This window comes from Oncorhynchus masou, chromosome 3 (assembly GCF_036934945.1).
Source record: "Oncorhynchus masou masou isolate Uvic2021 chromosome 3, UVic_Omas_1.1, whole genome shotgun sequence".
NCBI classification, from domain to species: domain Eukaryota; kingdom Metazoa; phylum Chordata; class Actinopteri; order Salmoniformes; family Salmonidae; genus Oncorhynchus; species Oncorhynchus masou.
Window position 1 is genome coordinate 31,669,637 of NC_088214.1, and position 13,712 is coordinate 31,683,348.

The 13,712-nt window shown below is 46.7% G+C and overlaps 1 protein-coding gene across 19 annotated transcripts in view; it reads right to left on the reverse strand.

Moving 5' to 3' along the window:
• The window catches only part of LOC135514631 (disco-interacting protein 2 homolog C-like), a 242,112-nt gene that overhangs the window by 11,598 nt on the left and 216,802 nt on the right, over window positions 1–13,712 (reverse strand). For 14 of the 19 annotated variants that reach the window (XM_064938139.1, XM_064938194.1, XM_064938185.1 and 11 more), the window contains 11 exons: window positions 12,439–12,575; window positions 11,925–12,133; window positions 11,224–11,338; window positions 10,470–10,671; window positions 9,800–9,909; window positions 3,828–3,908; window positions 3,392–3,515; window positions 2,752–2,873; window positions 2,396–2,507; window positions 2,083–2,192; window positions 177–307 (listed from right to left, as the gene is read on the reverse strand). In XM_064938139.1, coding sequence (XP_064794211.1) covers window positions 177–307; window positions 2,083–2,192; window positions 2,396–2,507; window positions 2,752–2,873; window positions 3,392–3,515; window positions 3,828–3,908; window positions 9,800–9,909; window positions 10,470–10,671; window positions 11,224–11,338; window positions 11,925–12,133; window positions 12,439–12,575 — 1,453 coding nt within the window. The remainder of the gene's footprint in view (window positions 1–176; window positions 308–2,082; window positions 2,193–2,395; window positions 2,508–2,751; window positions 2,874–3,391; window positions 3,516–3,827; window positions 3,909–9,799; window positions 9,910–10,469; window positions 10,672–11,223; window positions 11,339–11,924; window positions 12,134–12,438; window positions 12,576–13,712) is intronic. The other 5 variants (XM_064938225.1, XM_064938219.1, XM_064938211.1 and 2 more) reach the window with 1 other exon arrangement.

A 13,712-nucleotide genomic window follows, 5' to 3' on the forward strand; every position in this document is an offset into this window, starting at 1 on the left:
TGAACATAGCATGGCTTCTTCAGAACAGAGGTCCAGGAGTAGCTGTGTGTGTGTGTGCGTGTGTGTGTGTGTGTAATGTGTGTGTGGGTGAAGTGTGGACGCAGCAGAGCTAGATGTGTGTGATGTGATTGGTGGGCAGTGACGAGGCTAGAAGGGTCCATCTCTCTCGGTTTCACCTGCAAAGGCACCAGAGGACGAAGCCCAGGCCGCAGTAGGGGTCCAGACAGATAGCCACCTCACGAGAGGGGTACAGCTCACACTGCAGCTTGATAGAACGGCAGAAGGCACTGGTGGCAGTATGAGACATCTACACGGGAGGGATGATAAGAACAAACGCATACAGATTAGTAATTTAGTTAACACTCTACTTGGCTATAGCCTGGTCCCAGATCTGTTTGTGCTCTTGCCAACTCCATTACAAAATATGACAACAAGTGACAAGGAGTTGGCATGGTGGCACAAACTGAAGGGCACTCAAGCAACATCACAAAACCAACAAATACAGTCTATCATTTTGACCAGGGTGGCCCTTTATTAAACAATATACACATGACGTACATGTGTACCCCAGTCATTCTTTCAGAACGTTATCAATATACAGTACGGTATTCAAGCCCAAGGCTTTGATTTGAGTTTCAATGGAACTGCATCAGAATTAGGAAACGCACTGCAAAAAACTATCCAAGTAAATATTCTCATGAGCTGCTAGTAAGAGTACCACTCCTGAATCCTTAACTAATGAATAAATTAAATCGTAGAACAATGACTCAACGCGGCTGAATATATAGTGGGATAACGCTTCCACAACTTGGTGCGTCTCCCCTCCGGTAGATAGAAGCTGTTATTGTCCCATTGAAAAACACTAGTTCCACTCCAGCCTGAGAGGTTGTTAAAGTGGCACGCAATCCTATCCGTGTCAAAAATGGCACACTATTCACTACACAGTGCTGTACATTTGACAAAGGGATATAAGGCGCTTTCCAAAAGTAGTGCACTAAGTAGGGAATAGGGCGCCATTTGGGACACAGCAGTAGGAGGAGACATGTTCTCACATGAAACCCAAATCCAGGGTTTTGTCATGCTAATCAGTGTACAGCATGAGAGACATCATTATTTGACATGGCTGAACAGCCAGAGTGCATCTTGTTTTAATAAACTACAGAAAAGAGCCCCCACACACCACAACAATTCTCCCCCACCACCTCAATCGACCCTATTCCTCTACGCGTTTTCAGCTAAACGGAGAACAGAATAGACAATCGCCTCTAGGTGAAGGGAGAGAAATCCACAGCCTCGTCCACTGAGGAACTGATAGCACATTTGCTTCCTTGTAGACCAGTGAAAAGATTCATCTTTACAAGTTGCTATTTCACTGGCGTTGGATCTGTGGCGACAGGGAGAACAGGCCTTCTGGGTGAGCACCGTACTGTACGGCGTTGGATCTGTGGCGACAGGGAGAACAGGCCTTCTGGGTGAGCACCGTACTGTACGGCGTTGGATCTGTGGCGACAGGGAGAACAGGCCTTCTGGGTGAGCACCGTACTGTACAGCGTTGGATCTGTGGCGACAGGGAGAACAGGCCTTCTGGGTGAGCACCGTACTGTACGGCGTTGGATCTGTGGCGACAGGGAGAACAGGCCTTCTGGGTGAGCACCGTACTGTACGGCGTTGGATCTGTGGCGACAGGGAGAACAGGCCTTCTGGGTGAGCACCGTACTGTACGGCGTTGGATCTGTGGCGACAGGGAGAACAGGCCTTCTGGGTGAGCACCGTACTGTACGGCGTTGGATCTGTGGCGACAGGGAGAACAGGCCTTCTGGGTGAGCACCGTACTGTACGGCGTTGGATCTGTGGCGACAGGGAGAACAGGCCTTCTGGGAGAGCACCGTACTGTGACAGATTCAGCAGTCATCCACAGCAGAGGGGGGCTGGGATCAATAACTGCTTTCATGTTGTTGAAATGTCACCACTATCTTTTCACTCAGACGATCACTTCATACAGCTTGTTTCTGTTTCACTTCATACGCTTCTCGAGATATCAGCCTCCCTGATAGGAGAAACACATTCTGGTTAGAGGTTTACCTTCACTCCTGCGAGCATCCCTGTGGTGGACACACTGAAGTCCAGGTAGGCCAGTGTGTCTGGGTTGGAGGGCTTGTACAACAATGGAGGTTTCTTCCTTGGCAGATCGTCTAGAGGACAGAGAGACAAAGGACAAGACCACTGTTATCACCAATACATTCCTAAGTAGAGGATACATTACATTCTCATTGGTCTCGATTGGTCGTAAGATCTCTGCATCGGTGTCTGTTGTAAAGAAGTCCAGACCCTCGGGCTAAAGTGGGTAATGTCTGACTGAGGTGACTGGTGCAGCGTGGGTAATGGAGTCTCTTACCTGTGTCCAGGACAGGAGGCCAGGACCTGACATCCACTGCTGCTGAGGCCTCCTTCGACCTCAGCAGTTTACAGATCCCCGCTGTGGTCATCATACACGCCGAGCGGCTCACCTGGGGCCACACGCACACGTTGAGACAAGCAAATACAAGTTTGGATACACACAAGTTTATACATGCACGCGCAAACGCACTGTAAAATGCTCCAGAAAGACGAGGCCTACTCTGTCGCCTTCGAGGATCCCGCTCCCTTTAACGTGACCTCTTAAGCATCATCTTGGTCTACATTTTCTCTAATGAAAGGTCAGTTGTGATGCGATGACGACTTGATACAGCGGACGTCAACCGACGCACTTACCTCCACGATCATCTTCACTGTGGGCAGAGTGGTGGCTATGTTCTGGGGGTGTGGAGGTCGCACAGTGATTGGCACGCAGCCCGCATACAGGCACCCGTAGAACGCTGCGATCAGGTCAATCCCTGCATGAAGGACACAGAGAGAGAGAGGATATTAGTTCTGGTCCGTCAGTCCATGAGTCCCTGTGCCAAATCGGAACCATCCTCCCGACCGACAGAAAGACACTGCACCCTCAGGACAAGGTGTCGTATTGAGCAGGCCGTCCAAGAGACAGTTAATTGAATGGCTCTCTCAGGCAATCTCCCTTGTCAGGATTTTGTCCTGCTTGACTGAGCCTTATCATTATGGACCTATGGTTCACTTGAACGCTTGAATTTCTCTGGCTCCCAAATACTAACGGAGTTCCAAATTAGAATTCTACCTTTTAAATCTTGGAACACCCAGGGCCTTCTCTGTGTGTTCCCTTAAAGATCAGCACACTCTTGTGGGAAGTGCTATTCTATCAGAGAGATGTGGCTTGGAAGCACAGAGAGATTCTAGATTGATGAATGATAACTGACAACACATGACTGCTGGTGATAAAACCCAGTGAGAGACGTGTGATCTGAGTGTCAGCCTGAGTCCCAGGCAGCAGCCGTACCAGGGGGGTAGACGAGCGCAATGTGTTCCCCGTCCTGTAGGTGTCCTCGCTCCGCCAGCATGGTGGCAATCTTCTCTGCTCTCTTATGCAATTGGACACATGTCAGAGAGCTGGCTATCGTCCCCTGTGGTCACACACGCGAAGACACAGGCACACACACACACACACACACACGTAAGAGAGATAAGATGCGAGAGAGACAAAAAGAAAGAGCGAGAGAAAAAGAGAGCGCGAGAAAGAGGGAGCAAGAAAATGATGATTTACAGTTTAAAGTTTCAATAGGTCTTTGATAGGGCTACTTCAAATAAAACCCTCATGGGTCTCAATACAAAGTGAGAACACTCAACTATTTCAGCTGCTACTGCTGTGTGAACAAAACATGTCAGGAGTCAGATGGGAACAATGCCAATAGAGCCTTTAGCCAGGTCTCACTCACCCTGCAGTTGAGAAGTGTGTAAAGCACATGGTCCGGAGTGGTCTGGGCCCTCCATTGTAACACTTCAGAGAGGAAGAGGAACTAAAATATACAAAAGAAGGGAAAATAAAATAAGCCTCTGGCTGGATCACACACTCTGAGAGGAGAGGAGCCATTATGCCTCAGTGTTCAACTCAGACAGGAAGTGTGTGTGTCACAAAAGGCACCCTATTCTCTCTGTAGAGTGGACTACTTTTGACCAGGGAATGCATAGGGTTCTGGTCAAAAGAAGTGCCCTATATAGGGAATAGGGTGCCATTTCAGACATCGCCTAGGAGAGAAAGGTACAGTAATTAAGTACCATTGACTAAAACATGTCTGCCATAATCACAAAGTCTGTTAGCCTATCGAGGAGAAGCTGTTACATTTGAGTTATTTAGCAGATGCTCTTATCCACAGCAACTACAGTTAGTGAATTCATCTTAAGATTGCTAGGTAGGACAACCACATATCACAGTAAGTATATTTTTCCTCAATAAAGTATCTACACAAAAGTATGTTGACACCCCTTCAAATGAATGGAATCGGCTATTTCAGTCTCACCCGTTGCTGACAGGTGTATAAAATCGAACACACAACCATGCAATCTCCATAGACAAACATTGACAGTAGAATAGCCTTACTGAACAGCTCAGTCATTTTCAACGTGGCACCGTCATAGGATGCCACTTTTCCAACAAGTCAGTTCGTAAACTTTCTGCCCTGCTAGAGCTGCCCCGGTCAACTGTAAGGGCTGTTATTGTGAAGTGGAAATGTCTTGGAGCAACAGCTCAGCCACGAAGTGGTATGCCACACAACCTCACAGAATGGGACCGCCGAGTGCTGGCGCGTAAAAAACGCCTGTCCTTGGTTGCAACACTCACTACATAGTTCCAAACTGCCTCTGGAAGCCACATCAGCACAAGAACTGTTCGTCAGGAGCTTCATGAAATAGGTTTCCATGGCAGAGCAGATGCACACAAACCTAAGATCACCACGCGCAATGCCAAGTGTCAGCTGGAGTGATGTAAAGTTCAAAACATGTTCTCTGGATTGATGAATCACGCTTCACCATCTGGCAGTCCGACAGACGAATCTGGGTTTGGCGGTTGCCAGGAGAACGCTACCTACCCCAATGCATAGTGCCAACTGTAAAGTTTGGTGGAGGAGGAATAATAGTCTGGGGCAGTTTTTCATTGTTTGGGTTAGGCCCCTCAGTTCTAGTGAAGGGAAACTTTAATTCTGTAGCATACAATGACATTCTACACCATTCTGTGCTTCAACTTCGTGGCAACAGTTTGGGGAAGGCCCTTTTTAGCATGACAATGCCCCCGTGCACAAAGCGAGGTCCATACAGAAATGGTTTGTCGAGATCAGTATGGAAGAACTTGACAGGCCTGCACATAGCCCAGACCTCAAACCCATCGTACACCTTTGGGATGAATTGCAACGCCGACCACGAGCCAGGACTAATCGCCCAACATCAAAAGCCCGACCTCACTAATACTCTTGTTGCTGAACGGAAGCCAGCAATGTTCCAACATCTAGTGGAATGCCTTCCCAGAAGAGTGGAGGCTGTTATCGCAACAAGAAGGGGGACCAACTCCATATAAATGCCCATGTTTTGGAATGAGATGTTCGACGAGCAAGTGTCCACATACTTTTTGTCATGTAAGCGTATCAGCAAAGTCAGAGCTTCATATTAGAAGGTGACACGCTGAGTTCTTACACATATCATTCTTTTAGCACAATGACCTGCTCTCATAACATTTCAAAATGCTGAAGGCACTGGTTCAGTTGCTGAGAGAGACAGAGAGGGAGAGAGACACGAGCTCCATATCGGTGGCGCAGATAGAAAGAGTGAGAAATAAGAGAATGGGCCAAGCATGTCTCAGTTTATGAATTTTTCAAGGATTCATCCATGGGGGCAGTGGAGGAGTAAATAGTGGAGTGTAATTCATGCTTTTTGCAGTTTGGTTCTGTCATAGGAGCAGAGCACAAAAGTCTTCAGGCCTGCTCTTATAGTGATGAATTAGAGATTCAGTATGCACCGTTTTAACCCACTGGGTCCAACTGCTACAGATAGTAAACCATGTTCTCTGTGATCTTCTACGCTGCTCTGACAACCAGATGTGTCCCAAAATGGCACCCTATTACCAGATCCCTCTGGTCAAAGGTATTACACTAATTAGGGAATAGAGTGCCATTTAGGATTTACACCATGAACTACTTCCTTGCTCTGGACACCCCAGGAAAATCCACCCACCACCAACCGTCACTTTAGCCTGTCTAGTTTTAGAAAAATGGTGTGAAAATGACAGCTGCTGAAAATGCTTAGTTTTACACTGGGGCTCTTGTCATTAAGTACGGACAGATGTTGTCCTGTTAAAACAGTCATTTGATATTTCCTGTCTAATTCCATAGGAAGGCCTGTTTCCAACAGACACACGGAACAGACTATTTCCCTGTGAACCCTAGTCTGTTTCCCAAATGCCGCCCCATCTCCTGTGTAGTGCACTGCTTTTGACCAGGGCCCATAGGGGTTTGTTCAAAAGTATTACACTGCATAGGGAATAGGGTGCCATTTGGGACAAATCCCAAGTGAGGGGCTGCCTAAAACTAAGTGGCTCCCGCCCACCCTCTCTCTGCACTCAAACAAACATTAAGACAGGAACTTAGTCGACTCTGCCAACGCCGCTACAACATTGGCAAAAAAATGAACACTGTTTCCTGATGAAAACATCACTAAGGCACTTGCCATAAGCCCAGTGGATAATTCAGTAAAACCAATATATTCTGTTTCTGTTCACAGGAAACCGTCCCACTACTGTAGATTAGGCTAGATCAGTGGGATTGAGAGAGGCCCAGGTTGTGTCCCAAAATGCACCGTATTCCCTATTTAGTGCATCACTTTTGATCAGAGCCCTATGGGCCCATGGTCCAAAGTAAGGCACTACATAGGGAATAGAGTTCCATTTGGGATGCATCCCCAATATTGTCAGAGCTGTGACAGCCAGGAGAGACAGGCAGATATGATTGGCAGAGGACTGTATTGAACGCTGAAAGCCCACCCCCTCCTCTGAGACTCCCCCAGAGTGCTGTAGTTAAGCCTGAGCCTGCCTGGTCAGTACGGAGCAGCACAAAGAGCCATTGTCTTTAATCAGCCCAGCCAGTCAGTGTTGGTCTGTGACTCAGACTCCAGGGCTGTGGATTAGAATCAGCACAGAGAAGAAAGAGCTTTATCTGTTTAAGCGTCTGTGATTCCAGAGCTTGTGTAGAAGAGATTTATCTGAAAAGTATCAGCTGTCAAAGTGGATACCAGTCTTTACTGTTATGTGACCAACTAGGTGGTCGGTGGTGTACATTTCAGCAATATGAAGTTGAACACAACTATTCGTTATGCTGGAAAGAAGGAACAAAACATGCTAGAGCAGCAACCATTCCCTGACGCAAATTCATTGATTGGGTTAGACACGGCCAGACTATCGAGCACAGGTTTAAAATCACAACATTGAATATTAAGGAAATCGAGCTTCGAAATAAGAAAAAGCCATTCACACAAAGGGCCTGATTTCCAGATGAATGAGCATGCAGACAACCAGACCATATTGGTGCATTAAGGTGATAATGAGGGAAGCAGAGCAGCAGTGATTATTATGGTCTGGTTGGCATGCTGAACAGAACAAAGGAGCAAAGGAAGGGATACAGACTGATGGTTGCTAGGGGGATTAGAGCAAATGGAAAAGAGCATGAAGTCTGAGTCAGAGGATTCCAAACCACAAACAATATCTGCCTTCCAAATGGCACCCTATTCCCCTCAATAGTTCACCACTTTTAACTAGAGTCTTATCAGCCCTGGTCAAAAGTAGTGCACTATATAGGGAATGGGGTGCTATTTGAAATGCACTCAATGTGTCCCGTCTTCCAAAGGGAAAGTAAAACAGAAGAAATGTGAGTGTTGTGTTGTTGCTGTCGTCTGCCTTGTCACTTTACATTAGAGGTCGTACTGCCCAAGCGACTGCCTAACGGGGTGATTGATGAGATTTTTCAGCATGAGAGAAAGGGGAAATCAATTCTGTCTCCGCTACGGTACGGCTATGCTCACCATTGCTCAGTGCCACCAGCCAGGCACCTCACATTCCTTTATTAATAATTACTTTCCAAACCTCTGCCACTGGAAAAGGAAAATAAAGTGCCATCAAATCGAGAATCAGTCAAATCACATACATCTCTGTATTGACAGGGGCTTCGTCCCAAATAGCACCCTATTTCCTATGTAGGGCACTACTTTTGATCAGAGTCCTATGGGCCCTGTTCAAAAAGTAGTGCACTGTAGGGAATAGGATGCCATTTGCCAGGGTCGTCCTAAAGCCCTGAGGGAAATGTACTGTTTGATATTTCAAGGCAAATCTAATCAAACCAAACTAACCAAGACTACAATCCTTCCCCAACACGCAGTATACCAACCAGTATGCCGCTATCCACTACCCAGATATGAAGGGCTTAGAGAAGCCAACATTACATCACAGTCTGTGTTTGACCGGTTTAAGCTTCCTACTTCATAGAAAGAAAATGTTGATGGATAGTTCCAACACTCAGTGGAAACAGAGAGGAAGCAATGGATACAGGGAGACCAGAGGCCTAGTGTCAGTACCTAGAGCTATGGATACAGGGAGACCAAAGGCCTAGTGTCAGTACCTAGAGCTACGGATACAGGGAGAACAGAGGCCTAGTGTCAGTACCTAGAGCTATGGATACAGGGAGACCAGAGGCCTAGTGTCAGTACCTAGAGCTATGGATACAGGGAGACCAGAGGCCTAGTGTCAGTACCTAGAGCTACGGATACAGGGAGAACAGAGGCCTAGTGTCAGTACCTAGAGCTATGGATACAGGGAGACCAGAGGCCTAGTGTCAGTACCTAGAGCTATGGATACAGGGAGACCAGAGGCCTAGTGTCAGTACCTAGAGCTATGGATACAGGGAGACCAGAGGCCTAGTGTCAGTACCTAGAGCTATGGATACAGGGAGACCAGAGGCCTAGTGTCAGCACCTAGAGCTATGCTGGGGTAGGCACTCTGCACTCTACAGTCCCATCCATCTCCTTCAGTCTATTGCAAACACACTGCACTGGTCCCAATGGATCACTAATCCCTATATTAGTGCACTACTTTTAACCAGGGCCAACAGGGAATACAAAGGGAACTACATAAGGAAAATTCCATTTGGGACGCAGTTCACGGTACAGTTACACAGCCTATTATTAGGTATCTCAGAGACAGAGAGCCTCTTAGACATCTGTCTATGAAATAGAAAATACCATTGAGAAATGTCTTTAGCACTGTGCATACTAAATATCCTAATGTTGCCTGTCTCAACAATCCCTTTAAACGCTTTGTTCCATATTAGTTCTGTAACAACATCAGTCTACCGATCCCAGGACATTTGTAGCCTTGACACTTGAGTCAAAATCAGAGTAACAATACATCTTACTGGACCACTGGACGGTGGTATTTGTTGCTGTGTTGTGCAAGGCATGAGAGCAGAAATGTATATGGTCTGATCCATCCATATAAACACTTAGATATCATGAAAGGAGGAATAGAATAATATACAACAGATGTTGGATAAATAATTCAGATGACTTTGGGAGACTATAGATGAACAACGGCTGAACTACAGTACAACTATAGTGTTTACATATGAGGGGATCAAATTATAGTCGATGGTCAACTTAAACATGGAGAGTGGCATCCTATTCTCTATATAGTGCACTACTTTTGACCAGGGCCCATAGGGATCTGGTCAAAAGTAGTGCACCATGTATGGTGTAGGGTGGCATTTGGGGCACAGATGAATATTCAGCTGGAAGACCACAGTCCATGGTTTAATGAGTGTGCTGATGTAGATGGTGTTGATGAAAACCAAGCCCTCAGAGAGCAGCACAGCACACACACCTTCCTTGCCTGATCATTGTCTTCCATCTGGCCCAGGTCCCTGCCGCTAGCCTGGGCAATCCTCTTCCCCGACACCAGGTTCCCCACCATCACAGAGGCAGGCCCGATCTCTGTGGACAGAGGGATAAAGGTGAGACAACACACATACAGAGAGACATGCTGATACAAACATGTGGAATCTATATCCCTGGCTGTGATCTACAGTGATATATACTAGCTCACATTGTGTGTGCAGTGAATTCCCCCTAATTCCCAGAGATTTACAGAGACCAGGTGGGCTGAGATTGACCTTGTGTTCAGAGGCGAAGGCCACCGAATGGATGGGCCAATTGGCTGGATGGATTCTACTCTGACAGATTGCCTTTCAGACAGAAACCTGTTGTAAAATAACATCTATCTAGGGGCAACGCAGTACTATAACTAATGGAGAGAGGTGACAGTTTGGGATGTGTTGGATCAGATGGGACATGTTACAAAGCCAGACTACAAAACACACCCTGTACAGTCCTGAATAGTTCTACACCTCATCCAACAGAATCAAGAAATATGAAGATGAATTAAATGGCTGTAGATATCTCTATCACCATGTAAACTAAGGATTTCTATGAAACAAATGAACTATCAACCCCCCAGGCTGACCCAGTCAGGATGGTGTAATATAGTGTCTGACCCGGTTGTTTCTGACGGGGCTTGGGCAGGTTGGTTACACAGGTATGGGGACACATGAGGACGTTGCAGGGGTGCAGGGAGCCCTCCAGGAACAGCTGCTTGCTCTCTGACAGGTGGATTCCCCCCAGAGGGGTTTTAGGAAGTGTGTTGGAGGGGACCAGGGCCAGGCAATACACCCCCACCTGGTGGATCCCATCTATGGCCTATATGGGGAGGGAAGGGGACAGGGATTAGGGTGATGTGTGCCTCAAAAGGACTGCACTATTATATTGTATATGACAACTAGATATGCTTACAGTAGTAAAGACAGGACATATTGCCTGTATGCGGAGGAACACAGTGCCAGTGTTTGACATGTGAGGTATGGATGGCTCAGGAGCAAATCACAACTTCCTATTAAGTCAAATTCTCACTTTGTCTCCATGCGTGAACTAAGTGAACATTTGACTTAGGTGGAATATGGCTACAGTCGTAAAGACGCTAGAGACACCAAGGCCATGTGTAATCGGATCAAGAGGAAGTGAACATGTTATCTTATTTGTTTTGACTGCAATCACACAGCTGGAAACAGCTTTAATAGTGAAACCACAGTCTCTTTAGTTATGGACAGGAGCCCAGAGACCTGGGTTATTACAGTACAGGGCTCAGTCTACTGGTGTGTGTGTGTGTGTGTGTGTGTATGTGTGTGTGTGTGTGTGTCATCCACTGAAAGTGTCCTCCTGTGTGTGTGTGTGTGTGTGTGTGTGTATACACACCTGCAGCACTCTGCTCATCCACTGAAAGCTGTCCTCCTCTGTAGAGTCAGGTCTCTGCTCTGCCACCACCACGATCCTCTCATCATGTAACACAGAGATGGAGAACACTGCTATCCTGGAGAACAGAGAGATGGGAGACCAACCATAGAATTACATACAGAAGGAGACCAACACCGTTAGCACACTGCTATCCTGGAGCACAGAGAAACAGGAGACCAATAATGTTACCACACTGTTAGCATTAGCACACAGCTATCCTGTAGCATAGAGAAACAGGAGACCAATACTGTTACCACACTGTTAGCATTAGCACACAGCTATCCTGTAGCATAGAGAAACAGGAGACCAATACTGTTACCACACTGTTAGCATTAGCACACAGCTATCCTGTAGCATAGAGAAACAGGAGACCAATACTGTTACCACACTGTTAGCATTAGCACACAGCTATCCTGTAGCATAGAGAAACAGGAGACCAATACTGTTACCACACTGTTAGCATTAGCACACAGCTATCCTGTAGCATAGAGAAACAGGAGACCAATACTGCTACCAACACTGCATAAGCACAAACAGTCAATCAGCTATGATCACCATCATTTCTTATTTAAGTAGTGTCAGGAGCTTTTCCAGTCCACAGGTATGATCACACACGAAGAAAAACTCCTGTCCCTATCCACAACTGATAGATGAACAGCTACCTCCCCCTGTAGACAAACTTCATGGGCTCCACAGCCAGGGCTGTAGCCACGATGTCGTCAGCGTTGTGCCTCCTTCCCCCCACCACCATGAGGCCGTCCATCTTGCCAGCGATGAAGCACAGTCCCCCAGGACCCACGAAGCCCAGCAAGCCTGTCCTGGTGAAGGGGTACTCACTGATGAGAGCCCCAACACTGTTCATGGGGAACACCTAGAGTACAGACATACACATTAGTTTATCAATCTCCGAACAACCTGCAATACACAGAAAGTTATTAAAATTAGCCCAATGGATAAATAAAACAAATGAATGAATGAACGCATCACATAAGGGTGCAATTCCATTAAATTACTCTCTCCAGTAATGGATTATATAGAGCACTTGAGGAATGTGGAAGGGTTTTTAAGAACTATTGAACAGCAGCAGTGGTTAGAGCCAATCCCCAGGCATCCTAACCGTCCCTAGCCAGGACCCAGGAGTAGTTCAGCCCACAACACCATGCTGTTAGGCCTTACCTCAAAGGTGTTCTTGGTCATGCCTGAGAGACCGTAGTACGACGTCCCCGTGGCAATAGAACCCACACACAGCTCCCCGATCTCATCTGTTTTGCATAACTGCGGAACCCCATCTGGTTTCACTACACACATGAGAGCTGCAAGAAATCAAAAAGAGGAGGAGAGTGGAGGGGAATGAAAGAGGGAGAGTTTTTTTTAGTAAACAGCAGCGCATGCGAGAGAGGGGTTTAGAGCAGTGAAGCCAGGCCCAGCTCCCTCAATGATCCACATCAAGCCAAGTGCACTTCATTATATAGCCACTGCATTACTCTGCAGCACATAGGGTGTACTCCTTTGGTCTGTGTCCCAAATGGCACCATATTCCCTATTTAGTGCACTACTTTTGACCAGTACCTGTAGGGCTCTGGTAGAAAGTAGTGCACTATATAAGGAACTGGATGCCATTTGGGACACATCCCTTGTGTTCAATAAAAAGGTGTTGCGTCCTCAGGACCACAACACACTTCCAGGAAACCCCTAACAGAGAGCAGGTGAGGAAATGAGGTTGGGGTCACCCGTATCTGGAGCTGGAAGGAGACAGGTTAAGGGGTAGGGAGGTGGTAGGGAGGCCCGCGGCCCTGGGTCATGGCTGCAGGGCCTCTGTGTGGGTGGAAAGGTTCTTTATGAACTCTGTATCAGGCAGCCAGGCACTCATCTTGGCACCACATGCTGGGGAGGTCAGGGCCCTCAGGAATCTAGAAACCCACCACACAACCCCCTCTCTTCTTCTTCGGTCTTTCTGCGTCCCAAACACCTTATAAAATTCCCATAGTGCTCTGGTCAAACGTAGGGCACTATGTATGGTATAGGGTGACATTTGAGCTACCCTCTCCAACCCTCCCACTGAGCCAAATCACAAAAACACACTCCTTAGGTTGAACTCTCCGTTGAGGAATGTGTTTTTTTATTTACACTTTTTATATTTTTATTTCAGGGTCAATAGAACTTCTTTATGCGTTTTGGTCAGTTATGAGGCATCGTCGTGAGTAATGCCAGGATTTTACATGGAAAACAAGATTCCATTTGATGGAAACTCGATCATATGACGCTATCTGGATAATGAACAACTTCTGCTTCATCTAAAAATATGGATATCAAAACGATCTTTTTTGGATAATTCAGTCATACATCAAGTAATGTGTGTGTGTGTGTCTGGTAAATTCAATGAATCTATGAACATTGTTTGCTATGCTGCTTTCTATCCTTGCTAGGGGCATAAAGCAGACATAAAGCTG